General features: G+C 37.0%; 1 protein-coding gene across 1 annotated transcript in view; it reads left to right on the forward strand.

Moving 5' to 3' along the window:
- galns (galactosamine (N-acetyl)-6-sulfatase) overlaps positions 1-22076 on the forward strand; it is a 48537-nt gene that overhangs the window by 12542 nt on the left and 13919 nt on the right. The window contains exons 8-12 of the mRNA XM_067400233.1: positions 220-359; positions 814-917; positions 7655-7791; positions 8030-8132; positions 19324-19445. Of these exons, the coding sequence (XP_067256334.1) occupies positions 220-359; positions 814-917; positions 7655-7791; positions 8030-8132; positions 19324-19445 (606 nt within the window). The remainder of the gene's footprint in view (positions 1-219; positions 360-813; positions 918-7654; positions 7792-8029; positions 8133-19323; positions 19446-22076) is intronic.

The raw sequence follows: 22076 nt of genomic DNA on the forward strand, positions 1-22076 counted from the left end.
GGTGCTGGCGGTGGAGGGATTCAGCCTGACATGCCGCATCTTAAAGTTTTATAACCAGCGCACATCTATCTGAGACATCTATCTTCCTCCATATATCACATCCATCTGTCACAGGACGGGTTTCAAACGTGGGCTAATTTGACAGAATTTGTTATGCTGTCTGGGTTAAAGCAATTGGTTTGGTTGAGGTGGTAAGACACTGTGTGATTTGTCTTGTAGTTATGGCGATGCAGTGATGGAGCTGGATTACAGCGTTGGCCAGATTCTGGCTCAACTGGTCAGTCTGGGCATCCACAACAACACATTGGTGTTCTTTACCTCGGATAATGGGGCAGCAGTGATGTCTGGACCACATCAAAGTGGGAAACCATTCACATATCTCCACCTCATACATTAACACACCTAACACACCTTTTTATTTAGTAAGGGAAAGAAAAGATTTGATTCGGATGAATAGATTCAAATCAAACATGCATCTCCTGCATGCTTCTCAATGTGCTATTTCTTCATTATTTGTCTATGTACATGTGCGCCCATACATTGCATTGTATCTAGCTGTTTGTCTTGTTCTATAAGCATCACTTTCTTTAGACAAGTCATGTCAAGCTTTAAAACGTATCTCAAGACCCTTGCGTTCTGTTCTATCTTCTGCTCTCTCAACTCATCTGTCATGTACGCTCCCAATACACCTATTCAATTTCTTTGTGTCACGGGTCTCTTTTGTAAAGATTATTTGTCAGAGATGAATTGCCTGTACTCCACAGGCGAGGCTTTGAGTTTGAGATTCTGTTCTGTCCCTTTTTTCATCCTCAGGCGGCAGCAACGGTCCGTTCCTCTGCGGGAAGGAGACTACATTTGAAGGTGGGATGAGGGAACCAGCCATTGCCTGGTGGCCTGGACGGATCCCTGCTGGCACAGTGAGAATGATCCCAAGCTGTTTCACTTAAAAGTCCCAATTGTGCTTTCCAATTCGCTGTATTCCATCTTTCTACATCCTCAAAACACACCTTACACATTTCTGTCTGTTCAAACGCTCCATCTAAGCTTTATTTAGTGTGCAAAAGCCGTTAAACATCAAATATGTTCACTTAAGGTTAATCAATCAAATTATTTTGCGTGGTACGACAATATAGACTGTCTGTGAAAGAATTGTCACTGCCTCGATGCTTCATCACAAATTTTATCATTTTAAAGGTGAAATATGTAAGATATGAGAATTTGGGGTGTGTCTACTGTAGTAGAGGGAGAGTTGGGGCGTGGCTACTGTAAGCAGGATGAGAGTTTGGGGCGTGGCCACAGAAGCATGCTGAGAGTTTGGGGCGTGGCCACTGTAGCAGGCTGAGAGTTTGGGGCGTGGCCACAGAAGCATGCTGAGAGTTTGGGGCGTGGCCACTGTAGCAGGCTGAGAGTTTGGGGCGTGGCCACAGAAGCATGCTGAGAGTTTGGGGCGTGGCCACTAGCAGGCTGAGAGTTTGGGGCGTGGCCACTGTAGCAGGCTGAGAGTTTGGGGCGTGGCCACTGCAATGGAGTTTGAAACTCAATGTATGTCTTTTCCATGTACTGAACTCTTGTTATTCAACTATGCCAAGGTAAATTCAATTTTTAATTCTAGGGCACCTGTAAGTGAACATAAACAGTTGATATACTGTATAAACAGTATTGGATCAGTGTATTAGCTCTTAAAGTGACAGCAGCCTATTATACCTGCTGCTGTCTGTGTCATTAATGTTAATCGAACAAGAATGCAAGGTTACGTCGGTCAAGAATAATTTGATTTTATTTATTTTTGGTGTTGGGGCCAGTGAATATTTTGGCAGGGAAAGTAAACATTTGAACCACTGGCTAAATCCTTAGCGTTGAGCACTGTTTAGGAACTGTGTTGGAAATGGCCATTTTTAAATATCGCAACCGTATAATACCACGTTCAGTTGCGTTTTAAGCTTTACCTTTATCAGGACAATAATCAAATTCCTTATCAAATGTTGTCTTTTTTGTCTTTCTTTAAATTCCTTATGATTCCCAACTCTGGTCTCCTTTCCTCCCTCCTTTTCCTGATCCGCAGAAGCTGTGCGCTTCACAAATGACTTTTAATTGTATTAGGGGCAGCTGTGACACGGGCTGTGGCGTGGGGGGATTTTTGGAGGAGGGAGCGCGGGAGCCTCGCTAAGCCTACCCCCGGCTCATATCTGAGGGGTGTGCGGGGTCCTGATAGCACGGCGGAGTGACGAGGGACAGGAGGATTGGGAACGTCTTAAGCGGCTAATCTGTTTGTGTGTTTGCTGAGGTTGGATTGAGCTGTAATGAGGGCTTCTGTATCTGAATATGCCAGGCGTGCCGGATAAAGAACTGAAGGGAAGAGGAGAGCAGAGAGGAGTGTTGGGGTATGCTGGGATGTGCCAGGTGTCTGGGCAGTGCCAGAGTGGGATAAGCAGGTGTTTCACACTGTTAATGTTTGTCTTGCAGTGGCAGGCTGGATTTTGCCCGTCCTGCTCCGCTCAACTGTGGCTTTTTGTGATATGTGTATCTTCTCGTCCATTTCTCTTATGGGGGGCATTAATGGCCTTTTTTGTTTTTAGTGAATTCAGTAACACTTTATTTTGATAGTCCACTTTAGACATTCTACTAACTACAAGTAATTTTGCAACTACATGTCAACTAGCAGTCATTCAAGTATTAGTACTGTCAGCAATCAGTAAATACACTTTATTTTGATGCTCCCAACAGACATTCTACTGACTATTAGTAACTTTGCAACTACGTCAACCTATTCCTAACCTATATAATGAGAGTAAGTTGACATGTAGTTGCAAAGTTACTTGTAGTTAGTAGAATAATTGGACCATCGAAATAAAGTGTAACCATGATATGTAACCATGAAATCAAATAGAAAATGTATTCTCAAATAAATAAAACAAGATTCACAATTTAATATTCAGAGTTTCTTAGAAATAAAGCAACTATATGATGAGATTGGCAAATATTTTTTAGTGGATTCACATTTATTTCTTTGCTGTCTTGCTGTGATGAATGCTTTAAAATTCTCAAATGTACAATCTACAAATAAATCTGCACAGTTTGCACAAAGATCATGTAAATTTATTGTTTTGGGTCAAGTAACTTGACTAATGTTATAGCAGGAAGCACCTAAGGAAAACAAACAAATAAATAAACAAAATGTGTTATTGTGAACTAAGTTTCCTATTGAGTGGCATTGCCCACACTGTAAACCCTAACACTCCTAATTATTAATTGGTTTGAGCAGGACAAACTCAAATGAAACAAATTAACTTTTATGAGTATTTAGAACTTTCTTTTTCATTTGAGCTCATGAAACTCACACATTTTAAGTGATCTGAATTGTTCATTGTTTTGAGTTTAATGAACTTGTTTCTTTTAATTAAAACAAACTTAAATTTAACTGAAACTGGACTGGGATTTCTATTTCCCAGCATGCTTTGCCATGACACTCGAAAGGGAGAATAAATGCTAAAATTAAGTGTTCTATAATGTTTTTTTTTTTTTTTGTGCAAGATTAATGTTAATTGAGGGATTTAGTAGTGTTTAATGCTAAATGTTGGTGCTGATAGCCTTGTGTGCAGTTAAGATTACATGATAATTTTAAGTTTAATGTATTAACTTACTAAACATTTTCAAGTTAAGAGCAATTAAAATGTACAAAATTGAAATCTGCCAGTTCTGCTTACTTAAACTTTGAATTTCTTAACTTAAAAAAAAAAAAGATTTAACTGATTACCTAAAAATTTGAGTTTTGCCAACTTATTTGGGTTTATAGTGTAAAAGTGACCTCGTTGACCCTCGTTTGTGAAGCAGTCCGGCGTAAAATGACGGCATGTCAACAACACTCTACTACAATAACTCTTCCTCTTCTCTAAAGCAGCCCAAAATGGCCCCGCCCCCTTTGTCTGTTTTCGGGGGCGGGGTTTATGTAAATGTTGGGGTTTGTGATGTCACCAACCCGGGAAGAAGCTTGTTGTAGTCCTTACCAGTCCCTTAAAAAGTGATTTCTGTAAAAGAAAATATCTCCCTTTGCATTGAACTTTGAGCTTCGTAACTTTGCAGATGTTGTTTATGCTCAAACAGCAACACTATGATTTCACTTTTTTAACTTTAGTTAATCAACCACCCCTTTAAATGATCTTTTGATTCAGGTAATCGTCTAGTAGCAGAAGACGTTCTTAACGAAAGTGATTCGAGACTTGACCTTGACTTAGTTGGACTAGAAACATGCGTGATGCTCGCCGCACCTACGGTTCACTTCAGCTATCGAGTGACGTGAATATAAAAATAAAGAGGTGGGGGGTGTCACCGTCTCTCCTGTTGTGTTTATCGGCTCAGAGACGCACAGACTGAGTGCATTAGACAGGGCTCGCAGGTCTGTCTGCTCAGATAACCAGCGCCAGCCCAAGACACAGAGAAGAAGAGAAGGTAGAGGAAATGAACTGCAGATAAAGACATTTTCATTTCCCTTTTTACTAGTCCCATGTTTTTCGTGTGTGCAGCTGGATAAGAGCAGCTGGTGGTAGCGGCTAGTTACCTTTATTAATTGTTCCCTTTGATTTCTCCTTTTCCTGTGTGTATAAGTATGTATGTACGTATGTCTGTGTGTGTGTGAAGCCTGAGAGTGAAGATAATGGAATGTACTGGCTGTCTGGCAATGTGGTGAAGGGAATTCTGGGAGGCTGAAGTAGACGACGTGTGTGTGTGTGTGCGCGGCAGAGCCAGCTGCTCCGTGCTGATAGTGCTATCTGATTGTGAGCGTGCCGTTTCCCTCAAAGGCCCGCTCAGGAGAGAATAGAATGGAAGATCAAGGATGACAGCGAAAAAATGGCATTTTATCGGAAAATAGTTCAAAGTTTATAAATAAAATAAAGCCTTTTTTTGCAGCAGGACTGGGGAGGACAGATAAAGCAGCAGTTCCGGCCTCTGTCCCAACTCTCCTTTCTCTTCATTTACAGAGATGTTAGTGTGGTTTATAATAAACCTGCGAGCGCAGATTAGAGCGGGAACTGAAGAAACACGTCATCGCGGTTCTGCTCTTCTAAACGGCCTCCCTGTCTGTGCTTCGCCGTCTTAGAGAAGCATCGATGCATTCGCACTGGTGCATGTCTGTGTGATTTGCTGCATGGCTTGATTTATTGACTAGTTACTACTGTCAGACTACTGATAGACCCATATATCAGCTCATATTATGTGATTTGATAGATAATTGTGCTCGCTTATCCAATTAACCCTACTGTATCATATTTAATATGAAAAAAAAAAAAAAGATCCATATGGTCAAAACTGCTGATAAACCTGTTGCACAGAATCCACTACATGCCTTCTGTCGTCTGATTGATAGTTTAGATGTTTTAGCAAGAAAAAGCCTTTTAGTAATCACAATTATTTTGGCCAATATTGTAATCATGAATCTTTAACACTATTAGAGGGCGAGATGACCAAAATCTTATACCAGTGATTTTTTTTTATTTTTTTTATAGTATATTCTTTTTGGGAATAAATTTGCGATGATATTAAAATTTAGGTACCATTGAAATTTCACACTTCTTGATAAAAAATTAGACTAATGCAAGTTAAAAAAACAGTCAGTTATGCAATAAAAAACGAAGAAGAAAATTGCAAACAATAGGACAAATACAATAGAACAATTTTTTTAAATGTACATTGATTCTTATTAAAGCTACAAAAGTTATTCAGTCAAGAGCTGTGAGTGATTTTCTCTTTATCATTTGTTGTTTGATCATCATTAATGACACAGACGGCAGCAGGTTTATTAGGCTGCTGTCACTTTAAGACCGAATGCACTGATCTAATATACTGACATGCATCCAACTGTTTGTTCACTTAAGAACCGTGCAAGATTTCTAAGTTTCGGTTCTGAAAACGGTTCTGGTGTGATGGGTGGGCGAAGTGGGGGGAGCGTATTCTTTAATAGAGATGTCTCACGTGAATATTAAAGCAATGAATGCACTGAAAAGCCCTCGCGCTACTCGTATACGTCAGATATCAATAGAGAGAGAGAGGCACAAAGCTGCACGATTAATCTTTAAAAGATCGCGTTCTCGATTTTCGTCACCCACATGATCTAATTCCTAAAAGACAGCGATTCAACGATATATTAAACCTTTGACAAAAATAAAATCTCGACATTCAAATATGCGTTCGCGCTGCCGTTGATCTGAAGAGAGTTGTCATGTGTAGATATAAACCGCTTCGCAATCTTTCCAAACGCACCGTATCATTATTTCTGTCTGACAAATATTCCAATTATAACAGAAGTATACAAAAGTTTATTATACAGATTAAAGCGCTGATGTTACCGATCAAAATATAATAAATTACCTTCTGAAAGTTACTGAACTTCAAGTAACGACTGTATCGATTGCATTGTTACGCCACTAGGTGGCAACAAATTTTCTGTGTGTCTATCAATGAATCATTCTTTCTGTTTCACCTGTCTGGATCTTACATGTGTGTTCAAGCATCTTATCTAATTTGTGGTAACACTTTACAATAAGGTTAATTTATGAACTAACCATGAGCAATGCATTTGTTAATGTTTAACCTTAGTTAATAAAAATACAGCTGTTCATAGTTTGTTCGTGTTAGTTTACAGTTCATTAACTAATGTTAACAAATACAACTATTGATTTTAATATTGTATTAGTAAATGTTAACATTAACAAATATTAATAAATGCTGTAGAAATGCAGTTCATTATTAGGCCTGATGTTAACTAATGAACCTTGTTGTAAAGTGTTAGCGAATATGAGATTAGCAGTTTGTTAAATTCATTTTATAAGAATAATAAACACAAAAAGGACTGTTTGAGTTGAGTGTTGTGCATTTTTCCCTTACTATTATTTTTTATTAGTTGTTTAATTATTCTAATGGAACCGGAAACCAGGATCGTTAGGCAGAACCGGAATCGGAACCGGAAAATTTCTTACGATTCCCGACCCTACTTGGGACATAACTGACTGTGTTTATGTGAATACTCACCATGTTTTTTGGTGTGTATTTGACCATTTTGGCATGTATCCGAAGTCATGCACAGAAAGCCGCTTAAGGGAACAGCACGAGTTCTCTTTGTCATTTGTTAATTTATTTTTGATTTCCATTTTGGCTTCAAACAAATAAAAGATGATGGTAACACTTTAGATCAGGGTCCAATTCTCACTATTAACTAATGATTATCTTTTTTAACCTCCTAATTACTGCTTATTAATAGTAAGGTTGTTAAGTTTAGGTATTGGGTAGGATTAAGGGATGTAAATTATGGTCATGTAGAAAAGGCATTAATATGTGCTTTTATAAGTACTAATAAACAGCCAATATCCTAGTAATATGCATGCTAATAAACAACTAGTTAATAGTGAGAATTGGACCCTAAACTAAAGTGTTACCATTAGTTGAAGCCAAATGGTAAAATCAAAAATAAATTGCGGTTAATCGCACTCACATAGTTTTCCATTAAATTCAGTCCAAAATAAAGCCTTAAAAAGTTAAAGGACATACATTTTATGGGATAGAAGATTGATTTATTCATTGATTATTGTTCAATAATGATTGATTATACAATGCAGATAGCGGTGTTTTGTTCTAGCTCCTTTTAAAGCGATTTGTTCCTCAGGTGAGTCATCAGTTGGGCAGCGTGATGGATCTCTTCAGCACGAGTCTTTCTGTGGCGGGCGTTCTTCCCCCTGATGACCGTGTCATTGATGGTCTCGATTTAAGCCCTGCACTCTTCAACAGCTCGCTGCAGGACAGGTAACCACCTCAAAGCACCAATACAGTCAGCAACTTCTGCTTTGCTGCTAGCGTAACATTGTCCTCTGGGAAACAAAGTGATTTTGAGGTCTGCTGTTAAAGCCACTACCTGGAGGTTTTGAGAAAGAAAGCATCCATTTGTGAAAGGTGCTCCACTGAATACATATTGTCAAAATGGGATGAAGCAAGAGTGGTCAGTGTTGGACTTAACACAAGGTTTCCATTTTATTCCCAACAGACCCATCTTTTATTATCGTGGCAACCAGATGATGGCTGTGCGGATCGGGCTATACAAGGCGCACTATTGGACTTGGAGCAACTCATGGGAGGAATTCAACATGGTCAGTGATTGCATGTTTCTCTGATGATCTGAAGCCACGTGCCTGAGTGTTCAAAAGCAATTATAAGTCATTTAGATAATGGTCAGTGTTGTTCTAAGCTAGAGTGTACAATTCTCAAAAAGCATCAGTAAACTTAAGTGTAAAATAGCTGGTTGTCAAAGAGTTTGATATGAGTTTAACATTTTCAGAATTAATTGGCAGATATTTCAGCGACAGTGTTGAGAAGTTCCTTACTGTGGTTGAAAATTATATAATGGTAAAGATTTTGAAAAATAACTGCAGAAAGGCCACACTGAAGATATGCATTTCACGTCGACAAATCAAATTAAATCGGCTAACTTGTTTTTGCGAGCAAGCTTTAATCTACAGCACAACATTGATGCTTCAAAAAACAAGAATTAAAATTAATTAAAAAAAAATAATAAAATTAATCAAACATTCATTTACAGAATTGAATTAGAATATATCGTTCTAATAAATAAAAATAGCCTAATTAAAAAAATGAAATAGTCACAATCAAGTCACGACTGCAAAATGCCTGAAGCGCAGGGGAACATATATTCAAATCATTAAATTAGATAATAAATAAATACATTAAAATTAAAGAAATTATTAAAATATTGAAAGTATAGCCAGAATTGTTTTTTTTAACTGCAGAGACAATAAACACGAAACAGTCTTTTTAGCTAAACATTCACAGCATCCAAAAATCAAATTACAACCGGCTGAAATGTTTTGAAATCCCTTGTACCCTACCTGATTGAGGGAGAAAAATCCAGTCTTTCACGCGATCTTCCTGTGTCCGTTTGAGTCTTTTCAAATAACGCGCTAGTCAGCTAACATTAGTCAACTCGTTAACGTTGGCCGGCAGAAGTACAGGGACATGACCTGTTGGCACAACTTGCATCATCCGTTTTTTGCATCATCTTTTACCATTTCAAAGTGCATCCACTTCTACACTATCCCTGACTAGGCATGTGACGGTATCAAATTTTCATGTTGCGATTAATTGCTGAAGCTTTTATCACGGTATACGGTATTATCACAATATTGAAAAAAAAAGTGTTGTCATGGTATAACAGGTTTAAGAACTCTTTTTGTAATAATAATAATAATAATAATAAAACTCTGAATGTTTAAATACAATAATGCAATACACAAAAAATATGAAGTTAAATTTTCAAACAAATTTAAGTGCAAAAGAATTAGGCAATAAAGAACAACAGGTAACACTTTACAATAAGGTCTCATTATTTAATGCATTAACTAAGACTGAGCAATAGCTACATTTGTTACAGAAAGTATTAAGAAATACGACTGATCATTTCAGGTACATTAAATAAGTTATTTTTATTTTAGTAACAGTAACTAAGAAATTGACATTAACTATGAATAATTAATGATTTATTAATATTTTTCATTGTCAGTTTGATAATAAAGAATTAACATGTTAACTAATGAAGCCGTATGTCTCAAAAGTTTTACTGAACAATAACAAATAATCAGAACATTTCTAATCATTAGGGCATGTTGTAGTATTAAAATGTATGTTTGGAGTTAAAAACTTCACTAGCGCAGCTGCTTTGTTTATGGGGTTTCCGGGGTAACCGCTGCATTTCTGCTGTTCCGTCAGCAGAGAGTTCTCATGCACATTGGGCTTGTTTACATCTGAGCGCGTGTTCTTTTGAATACAGCGGTGTTGTGCATTTTATACGGTTGATGGGTAAAGTATTCTTAAATGCATTATAAAAATTGGTAATAAATTATTTAAGTTTTTTTTTTAAATGTCCACGATAACAATATTGTGCATATTCATTATCGCGATGTATCGCATTACTGAATATCGGCACAAGTCTATCCCAGACATTGTTAAAGATTTAATCCCTGCCGCCAAGATGCTCCTCTGTCGGAGGAAAATAGCCTATTATTAACCTATTGGGAGAGAACCGGTACATCTATGTAAAATCAGATATTGAGCACACCCGTATCTTATTTCATAACAACTCTGCGAAGATTCAACTGTGAGATTGGTAGTCAAATCAGGCTTTCTCCTATCAAAGCATCGAATCGTCGACTATTCAGGGTCACCCCTATTAAATAATTCATCATTTTTGGGTGAACTACGCCTTTAAATGTCTACTATCAACCAATATATAACGAATATCAACAAATACAGTAAAGGTCCGTTCATGCCATGTCGGAATTTACAACTTGTAAACTTCGCTGCAGATTCATATTGCCGTTGATAGTGTTGTCATAGAAACGCTTAATTCCGAGAATGTCATGTGTTGTCATCACATAATTACGGTAATTAAAAATCTGCAAAATCTGCAACATCGGCCGATAACAGTACAATATGTTACAAATACTGTACATATCTGCAAGGGATTTTTCAGAACCCTTCATCATTTGTGTTATAGACATGAATGATGCCTCAAATTGTTTGGCTTTTCTTTTTGCTTGATGAACAAAAATATCCCATAGACTTACATTAAAGGATTTTGGTGCCAATAACCAACGTATCCACACCACACAGAATACATTAGCATCATGGTGGTGAAATTTGTACAACCAATCAAACCAAATATTATAATCTATATATTATTGTCTGACGTTTCCCTGATTTCTTGCCTCTTGATGCAGTAATTGCATTCCAAAATGCACATTAGCGTGTTAATGTTATCTCAAAAACAATGCCTTATCAAATAGACTTGAAGATCAGGCAGTAATGAATATTAATGGAGCTAATGGAGTGGGACCACTTCTGCAAACACGCTTCATCTATTAGCTCTCTATTCCAGCAGCATCCTTCATGCTGTGAGCTGCATTCTGTCAAGTCATCGGGGACACGTCTGTCTGTCTGTCTCTGTCTGCTTCGTTTCTCATTAAAGTCACACAACACGCATACATGTAACCCCTGTCCGCCGTCAGCCGGGGCCGCGGGCTTCTTCTCCGAATGCGAAGGTTTGTTTTATGCCCCATCGGTTGCTTAAATTGCTCTCTCCTGGATGGCCGCTGAATCAATAGCAGCCCCCTTTATCAGCTCATGTGAACTGGAGTGTAACTTCACAAATAATGGTGGCTGATTGCTTGTGAGCTGCCAATCGATTGTTTGAGCTCGCCTCTCACGCCGAGGACGGAGCGGGTTGGAAGCTGGAGTCTAGTCCTGATGGTTAATGTGTTTTCGGGAGGTTTCACCTGCTGCACACAAGAGATGCACACAAATTCAGACGCATTTTCACCTCGAGTACCATTTGGCGTGTCCCTTTGCCATCGTTTTTAAGCTCAGCGCGCCGAAATTGATTTGAATGATTGTGGGTGACGTCAGAGATTAAGCGTTCAATTTTTTTGCTCATATTTAGGCAGTGATCCATACTGCACTACTCTAAAAACAAGGCTCTTGGTTTGTTTCCTGTTAAACCCGGTTGAAATGATGGCTTAATAGTATCGGTCACTTGGGTGAATTCCTCTTGAAACCTGTGCGGATCAGCGAGGTGTGAAATGAGAAATTTCACAGTGTAAGTGCTTTGCATCCGATGATCCTCCTGCCAAACCGTTGAGCGATAATATAAAGTATTTTAGTGTGCGTCACCTCACCTAAGACACCTGAGAATTCTCCTCTTAAATTACACATTTCACCAGTTTCACTGTATTTAATGATTAGAAATCTGAGCTTTGATTGGCAGCTGGGCTTGGGCGTTTTTTTGGCACTAAGGGATTGTCGTATGACAGGGTTTGAAGTCACATTTATTTATGGCAGTAGCTCTCTAGTGTAAATACAAACCAGATTCCAAAAAACACTGTACAAATTGTGAATAAAAACAGAATGCAATGATGTAGAAGTTTCAAATTTCAATATTTTATTCAGAATACAACATAGATGACATATCAAATGTTGAAACTGAGAAAATGTATCATTTTAAGGGAAAAATAAGTTGATTTTTAAATTTCATGGCATCAACACATCTCAAAAAAGTTGGGACAAGGCCATGTTTTCCACTGTGTGGCGTCCCCTCTTCCTTTTATAACAGTCTGCAAACGTCTGGGGACTGAGGAGACAAGTTGCTCAAGTTTAGGAATAGGAATGTTGTCCCATTCTTGTCTAATACAGGCTTCTAGTTGCTCAACTGTCTTAGGTCTTCTTTGTCGCATCTTCCTCTTTATGATGCGCCAAATGTTTTCTATGGGTGAAAGATCTGGACTGCAGGCTGGTCATTTCAGTACCCGGATCCTTCTTCTACGCAGCCATGATGTTGTAACTGATGCAGTATGTGGTCTGGCATTGTCATGTTGGAAAATGCAAAGTCTTCCCTGAAAGAGACGACGTCTGGACGGGAGCATATGTTGTTCTAGAACATGGATATACCTTTCAGCATTGATGGTGCCTTTCCAGATGTGTAAGCTGCCCGTGCCACACGCACTCATGCAACCCCATACCATCAGAGATGCAGCTTCTGAACTGAGCGCTGATAACAACTTGGGTTGTCCTTGTCCTCTTTAGTCCGGATGACATGGCGTCTCAGTTTTCCAAAAAGAACTTCAAATTTTGATTCGTCTGACCACAGAACAGTTTTCCACTTTGCCACAGTCCATTTTAAATGAGCCTTGGCCCAGAGAAAACGCCTGCGCTTCTGGATCATGTTTAGATATGGCTTCTTTTTTGACCTATAGAGTTTTAGCTGGCAACGGCGAATGACACGGTGGATTGTGTTCACCAACAATGTTTTCTGGAAGTATTCCTGAGCCCATGTTGTGATTTCCATTACAGTAGCATTCCTGTATGTGATGCAGTGCCGTCTAAGGGCCTGAAGATCACGGGCATCCAGTATTCCGGCCTTGATCCTTACGCACAGAGATTGTTCCAGATTCTCTGAATCTTTGGATGATATTATGCACAGTAGATGATGATAACTTCAAAGTCTTTGCAATTTTTCTCTGAGAAGCTCCTTTCTGATATTGCTCCACTATTTTTGGCCGCAGCATTGGGGGAATTGGTGATCCTCTGCCCATCTTGACTTCTGAGAGACACTGCCACTCTGAGAGGCTCTTTTTATACCCAATCATGTTGCCAATTGACCTAATAAGTTGCAAATTGGTCCTCCAGCTGTTCCTTATATGTACATTTAACTTTTCCGGCCTCTTATTGCTACCTGTCCCAACTTTTTTGGAATGTGTAGCTTTCATGAAATCCAAAATGAGCCAATATTTGGCATGACATTTCAAAATGTCTCACTTTCAACATTTGATATGTTATCTATATTCTACTGTGAATAAAATATAAGTGTATGAGATTTGTAAATTATTGCATTCCTTTTTTTATTTACAATTTGTACAGTATCCCAACTTTTTTGGAATCAGGTTTGTAGTTGTTAGTTGCTATTAATACTTAGTACAAATAGCAGCAGATACTATTTGCACATTATAAAACGGGATGCAATAATAACAACATGTACAGTGTATATGATTATACTTATTACAATCATAAATGAATGCTGCCTTATTGGGACATTACTTGTCCCATTCCCTAAAGCCGTCCCCTAGACCTAACCCTACCTGATAAACACTATATTCCCAATATTAAATACCCGTCTGGCATTTTATTTCCACTTTTCAAATATTTTCTTAATTCTTGTTTAAAATAAATGCCTCTCTGAGCTGATATGCCCTATAGGGACATGGTGGTGGAAAAAAATATGAGATGGGAGGAAAAAAAATCAGTGCTTTTGTGTTCTGCAAAGTTTCTCAGGGCAACACAAAACATTTGACACTGAATATAAAAAATAGAAAACAAATAGTACAGATTATCGATTAGCTCCAAGAGCAAAATCAAGTGTTTTCAAGAGTAGTTTTTTTCTTCACTACTGTCACTTACTAGAGTTTGGTTCCTTGCCGCAGTCTCCTTTGATTTGCTCAGTTGGGGTCTAAAAGACAATTCATATTCAGTAATATTATCGATTTAACTGCACTGACACTATCGGATGACAGCCAAATTTGAACTGAACTGAGATGGATGATCCATACTGTTATTGAACTGAATTTAATCAACATTGAACTGACTTGAGCTGAATATAATGATACTAGTGTCTTCTGTAGAGCCATTTATAGTCAAATTGAACTAGTTTCATACTTGATGAACTTTGCAACATTGAAAGTTATTGAACTGAATTGAAGCAATATTGAGGAAAAAAAATCAGTGGTGTATAAAGTACTTGAAATCCATACTTGAGTAAAAGTAGAGATATCTTGCCAGAAAATGACTTTGGTAGAAGTTAAAGTCACTGTTTAGAATGTTACTTGAGAAATTTTTTAAAGTATGTGATATTTTTTGTACTTAAGTATGAAAAGTATTTTTATTTATATATATTAAACGTACTTAAGTATTGAAAAGTAAATGTAAAATATAAAAGGAGCGAAAAATGTTATTAAAAATTGTTCTATACACAGTTTGAGCATTAAGATTGTGTTCAGTTTTACTCTTTCTTACATTTTGTTTTAGAATTAAAAAATATAAAATAATAAACAAAATGTTTATTATAAGTTTTACATATAAAAAATACTAATATATTAATTCTACATTGATCATTCATGTTAATTCATAGTGCATTATAGCTAATGTAAGATACAACTTTAAAATGTTAAAATGTAAATATTGAAATTAAAAACAAACAATACTTTTAATAACCTTATTTAATGTTACAAATGGACTCTTATTGTAGTGTTACCATTTCATATAAATCCAAACAGTCATGCTTAAAAATTACCATCTTTACACACAAAGGCATAGGTCGATTATATGTATACTTTTACACATTTATTTGCCTCTATTTTTAGATTTTTAATTTATCTAATCAAAATATGTGTTACAGTGCCGATTAAAAAAAAGAAAAAAACTGAAATCGAATACATTTCTGATTTGTTATGTTTCTGTCACTGCATGATGAGGATACAGTTTAAATATGCAAATTCACTGGATACTGAATGCATAACAGCGAACAAATGTATATAAACTAATGCAAATGAATAGTAACAATCGTGACATTAAACAGTTGGTGTTTTTGTCACATTGTCTTAACCGCTTGAGATACTAATGTTAGCATCCTCTCAGCCTCGACGGCAAACATATTGTTCTCCACTATTGCAGCATCTACTCAACAAACAAATTACTTTATAATGATATGAAATCATGTACTGTAGTATAAGACATACTGTTTTGTTGTCCATTTTAAATCCGTTTTTGAAGTGTCCCGCTCTGTGCAGCGCAGCCTCACGTCACGTGTCAAAACAAACTCTACGAGCATCAGTGTTAGTTTTTATTTCGCCTCTAGAGGTCGCTCTCATGCTGTATAATGACACCGTACTCTTTCTCAGCCGCTCCTGCAACGGATGCAACCCGGAAAATGAAACAAACCATGGTTGTGCGAGCACTTGTTTGCACATGCTTGCTGCAGTGTTCTTCCGACTTTATTTTGTAGTAAGTAATGAAAATGCTTAGCAGAGTAAAACATTTTATTTAGGAAATTTAGTGGAGTAAAAGTAAAAGTTGACAGAAATATAAAAACTCAAGTAAAGTACAGATTCTCCCAAAAAATACTCAAGTACTGTAACAAAATATTATTACTTACTGTTACATTACACCACTGAAAAAAAATGAGCTGAATAATGACATTATTATCTTCTCGCAGAGCTGTTTTACAGCTGAAAATGAATTTGTTGCTGGGAAAAAAAATAATTTTTTGATTAAAGTGTGGACGATTCTGTATCAATTCTCAAAAGCAATGAATCGATCATTTTACTGTATTTATTTCCGCAAAAATTTTACATAATATCTGATTGACATTAATCTTACTACTAGTCTTGTCCACTAGATGTCGTCCTCTTATTTACGCGTCTCAGACAGCAAAACATAAAATGAATTCTCTTTCAGGTTTCTTTGCGCTAAAACCGACAAATTCAAACAAATTTATCTTAAAATGCCCTCTGTGGGGAGTATCCTAGTAAACATAGTCGCTTATGGCTTAAGTGAACATAAACAGCAGAGAAGGAAAACACACGTGTATCAGTATATTGGATCCGTGCATTAGTCTTAAAGTGACAGCAGCCTAATATTCCTGCTGCTGTCTGTTTTTATCAATATTTATGTTAAATCAAACTACAGAAGACAAAGAAATCACTCACTGTGATAATAACGTTTTTGTAACTTTAATGAACCTTTATTTAATTTGTACAGTGAAGATTATATGCAGTGTTTTTACAGTTGATTACTTTATTCAATTTCTGTACTTGAAAACTACTGTTAAACCAACCTGAATATTTCATTTGTTCTATTGTATTTATTTATTTGTGTTATTGCTTGTAGTTTAAATATTTGTTCTTTTTAATTAATGACTGTTTACTTGTCTTTAGTAATCTTTGAAATGATTTATATTAGTAGTTTTAGCTGTGGTTTCGAAATCGTTAAATTTCACTGATATCTAAATTTTTGCTGTCATAACCTTATTTATTTCAATACAGTTATACATGGGTCAAAAACAATATTTTATTCATTTATTACTTTTTTGTGATGATGAAATTGAATAATTGAATTAATTGAATCAAGTCGAAAATTGAGAATCGAATCAAATCGAGATCTTGTGAATCGGAATCATATTGGATCGTTTGGTTTAAATAAAAATTAAGAAAAAATGTGAAAAGTTGAAGTAAAGTATCTAATGTGTATAAAGTAGTGGAAATGTCCACCATGATTTCTGTTTCCCAGTTTTGTTATTTTTTCTCATTGATTATCCTGAAGTTCAAGTTAAATTGGTTGCTGACTTTAATCCAGAATATTTTTAAGAGCGCTTTTTGAGCATCAACACATCCAAGTTATTTGATCTTCCTGCACAGTTTTCACGGGTGATCCACTCTGGTTTTCCGGAGCCGCCCGCGCTGCATTATTAATAGAGGAGCGCTGGAGCTTTGCTCTCGGGCGCAGGCTGAAGCACTCTCTCCAAACCTGCTGGGATTTGGACTGTTTCATGCCTGTAAGATCAGTGCTTCAGAAGACAGAGAGCAAGTCGCGGGCCAGATCATAGGGGACCTGTGCTGCCGTGAAGAGTGTGTGTGTGTGTGTGTGTGTTCAGTCCCTGGGTGACACAACACAGTCTTTTATGTAGTCACAATCCCCTTATAAATGACCCCCCAAACACATGCTCTTGAGGAGAACACCAACATATTAAGACGGTGTTTATTTGAAAGGCAGTCATCTTAGTTCCCAGTTCCCACAGGACACACACACACACACACACACACAAATACAGCCCTGCGGCCTTTCTGGCAGGTAGAATTCACAATAGCCTCTAGCTATGAGCAGAAAACACACACACACACACACACACACACACACACGCACACACTCACACTCACGCACACACTCACAATCATTTGCGCACAAAAACTCACACACACGTCACACACTCACTCACACAAATGAACACTCACACGTCTCTCACACACACTCACAGATACTTCTCTCACACACACACACACGCATGTCACACGCTCACACACATGCATCACACACTCACACACACGTCACACACACACACATCACACACACACTCACTCACACAAATGAACACTCAAACGTCTCACACACACACACACATAACACACACTCACACATACTTCTCACACACACACAAAACACACACACTCATGCACACACACACTTATGTGCGCACAAAAACACGCATGTCACACACGCTCACACACATGCATCACACACTCACACACGTCACACGCACGCACTCCTAAAAATGTCACACACACTCACACAAATTAACACTCGCACACGTATCACACACACACACATGTAACACACACACACATACACACTCACACGTCACACACTCAAATACATCACACACTCACACAAATGAACACTCGCACACGTCTCACACACACACACGCACGTCACACACGCTCACACACACTCACACACACGTCACACACACGCACTCCTAAAAATGTCACACACACACACACTCAAATACATCACACACACACTCACACACTTCTCACACACACACACACATGCAACACACACTCACAGATATGTCTCACACACACACACACACTCACTCACTTATGTGCGCACAAAAACACACGCACGTCACACAAAAGCATCATAGACACACACATCACACGCATGTCGCACACGCTCACACATAAAAATACATCACACACACACACACACACACGCACACTCACACACACAAATGAACACTCACACACGTCTCACACACGCACACATGTAACACACACTTACAGATACGTCTCACGCACACACTTACGTGTGGACAAAAACACACAAATGTCACACAAACGCATCATACACACACACACACACACACACACACTCACACACACAAATGAACACACACACACACACACCCATCACACAAACTCACACATGCGTCAAACACACACACACACACACACACACACACACACACACACACACACACACACACACACACACACACACACACACACACACACACACACACACACACGTACGTAACACACCCTCACAGATACTTCTCACACAAACACACACACACCCATCACACAAACTCACACACTTGTCACACACACACACCAGCTCTTCTAATATCTTGTTGTGGATCATGTGACTTCACTTCTGTTTGTTCTTTATGACGACAGCCGCAAATCCAGCGAAATATTGATAAATAGTGAAATATTGTTGATTTAAACTGGTGAGCGAATCACAGTCCACAGAGTCTGAATGTGCTTCAGGAAAATGCTTTTGCATTAAACACTGGAAGTGTGTGATCCACTTTTTCTGTATCAGTAACAATAATGACGTTTCGAGTGTGTGTGTGTGTGTGTGTGTGTGTGCTGGTGCTCTGAGCCTGTCGAAGCTTCAGTCTTCATATTCTCTGCAGTGATCAGAACTGACAATATTCCCCTGTTAAACAGAATCAAATGAGCAGCGTTTAGACGTGTTTTAACTGTAATTACAGCTGCAGAAGCACAAAGTAAGTGAACATTGACTCTCGGACTAATCTAGTAATATAATGCAGCTCATTCTCGCCCGTCTCCTGATTGAGTTTGATCTGGTTCGGTTTGGTCCGGTGAGTTGTGAGATCAGTCTGGAGGTTAATGTTCTTTCACCTTGTTTTCCAAACAGGGAATAAACTTCTGCCCGGGTCAGGAGGTTCCTGGTGTCACCACACACACTCAAGAGGAACACGCCCTGCTGCCGCTCATCTTCCACCTGGGACGGGACCCCGGGGAGAGATACCCAATCAGGTGAGGAGTTGATGTCGTGTTAATGCTATCGCTGGTGGATTGAGAGAAAGCATCAGAAGCGCACTGAATCTGAACTGTGACGAGGTGCTGAAACTGTGGAACGAGCCGGCGGTCCGTGACATGTTTGACCGTCTCGGCTCCGTAGACATCAGCAGGGGCGAGGTGAGGGACAGCTGGGGGTTTGAGGGGGACAGTGAGGCACAGATGCAGACTGATCACGTCCGCTGAGGGTTTATTAAATACGACTGAAGACGCCTGATTAAAATGACTGTACTGAAGAGTTATGATGGGGACACAAAAGAAAGACACTCTCTAGCTAAAACACAGACTGATCAGATTTAAATGTCTCCTAAAATATCATTGGCCGACATAAAAGTCTACACTATGATTGGCTATTTCCCACATCAGAGGCGGGGTCTTCAGTAAAACGATAACCTGCTGGTTTAAATCAGTGACTGATGGAGAAATAACATTTAATGTCTAATTTATTTGTAAGTAAACTCTATATTGGGACTTTTAACTAATGTTCATTTATTTACGCTCTTTGTATGGCAGAATTATATTATGATGAAAAAACACCAATGAGCGAAAACTTTATTACAAATATTAATCATTGGACATCCAGCAAATGTCGTTACAGTTGTCTATTATCCTTAAAATGTGGGGAAATCTGTTATATTGCTGTGTGGTATGATATTTCTAAAGGTTTTTATGATGATGGTGTGTATGATAGGAGGAGAAAAGGACAGAGGAGTCTCTAAATAATAATTAAAATGCACAAACTACAGCTATGGACATGCAAAACCACCAGTTTATTTTATTTCATTTTTTATATTTTATTTAATTATTTTTATTTTTATTTTTGTTTTTATATTTTATTTATTTAGTATTTTATTTTAAAGTTGTAAATTTGGTTGCTTTACATTTTTTTGAGTGATTATCTCTATGCACTGGTATTGCAAAACCACCAGTTTATATTATTTTATTTTTATTTTATTTATTTATTTATTGTTTATATTTTATACTATTTTATATTTAATTTATTTTATTTTTATATTTTATTTTATTTATTTTTATATTTAATTTATTAACTATTTTATTTTTGTATATTTTATTTTTATATTTTATACTATTCTATTTTTTATTTATTTTATTTTAAAGTTGTAAATTTGGTTGCTTTACATTTTTTGAGTGATTATCTCTATGCATTTGTATTGCAAAACCACCAGTTTATTTTATTTTATTTTATTATTTATTTTTTTTATATTTTATACTCTTTTATACTATTTTATATTTTATTTAATTTATTTTATTTTTATATTTAATTTATTATTTTTGTATATTACTTTTGTATATTTTATTTTTATATTTTATACTATTTTATTTTTTATTTATTATTTTATTTTAAATTTGTAAATTTGGTTGCTTTACATTTTTTTTGAGTGATTATCTCTATGAATTTGTATTGCAAAACCACCAGTTTTTTTTATTTTATTTTATTTTATTTTTTTATTTTTTTTATTTTATTTTATTTTATTTTATTTTATTTTATTTTTTATTTTATTTTATTTTATTTTATTTTATTTTATTTTATTTTATTTTATTTTATTTTATTTTATTTTATTTTATTTTATTTTATTTTATTTTATTTTATTTTATTTTATTTTATTTTATTTTATTATTTTATTTTATTTAAAATTTTATTTTACCACAGCATACATCTTTGTGTCATTGCCCTCACACAGTTTTGATTATACAGACATTTAAAGAAACATAAATATCTTAGCTCAAGATGAATCATTAATGTACAGATGATCCGTATGTATTTGTACATTGCCTCATAAAAACCTCCTAAAAACTTAAAAAAAAAAGCTTTGAAATTGTGTCTCTCCAGTTGAGGAATTCAGACCATTAATAATAATAACACATATTTGATTACTAATATTTTCTGTAATCCTAGTATCATCACCTATTTATTGTGTATTGAGAACGCAGTTTTCGTTTATAACGTCAGCATTTGTTTTTGCTGCGCTGACATGACCCGTCTTTTTGATTTGTTTGTGTTTGTTTCTTTAGTAAGATCAGCCTTTGTCCCTCAAGCCGTTGTTCTCACTCTCATTCTTTATCTTTCCGTCTTTATCTGTCCTCATCCTTCTCTCTATCAGCAGGTCTTTTTCTCTCTGTCCAGATCGCTCTCTCCATCCTCATCATGCACTGGGTGTTTTAGGCGGTCAACACATGCAACCCAAATAATCAGAAAATATTATGTTTGACGTATTTCAGACAGGTTCACTTTCAGAAATCCAGTCCAACTGACCAGGATTTTTCCATATCCTACAGTTTCCCATCAAATGCTCCTTCATTATATGTGCAAAATGGGCCATTCTTATTTTTATAAATGATTTATCCGTGCACATCATTATTCGTAATCTTGAATGAGAATATCTCCCCCTCCCTCTCTCTGCAACTTCTCTGATGATGAGGGCGGGGCAACCTGTCACTCACATGAGATCCACCAGTAGCAAACCACAACCATCCAATCAATTCCCCACAGACAAAATCAAGCCCCGCCCAACATCTGTTCTTGTTTGCAAAGCCGTTTCACTCTCGAATACATCACAACTATACCAG

This window comes from Chanodichthys erythropterus, chromosome 11, assembly GCF_024489055.1.
Source record: "Chanodichthys erythropterus isolate Z2021 chromosome 11, ASM2448905v1, whole genome shotgun sequence".
In the NCBI taxonomy this organism is placed as follows: domain Eukaryota; kingdom Metazoa; phylum Chordata; class Actinopteri; order Cypriniformes; family Xenocyprididae; genus Chanodichthys; species Chanodichthys erythropterus.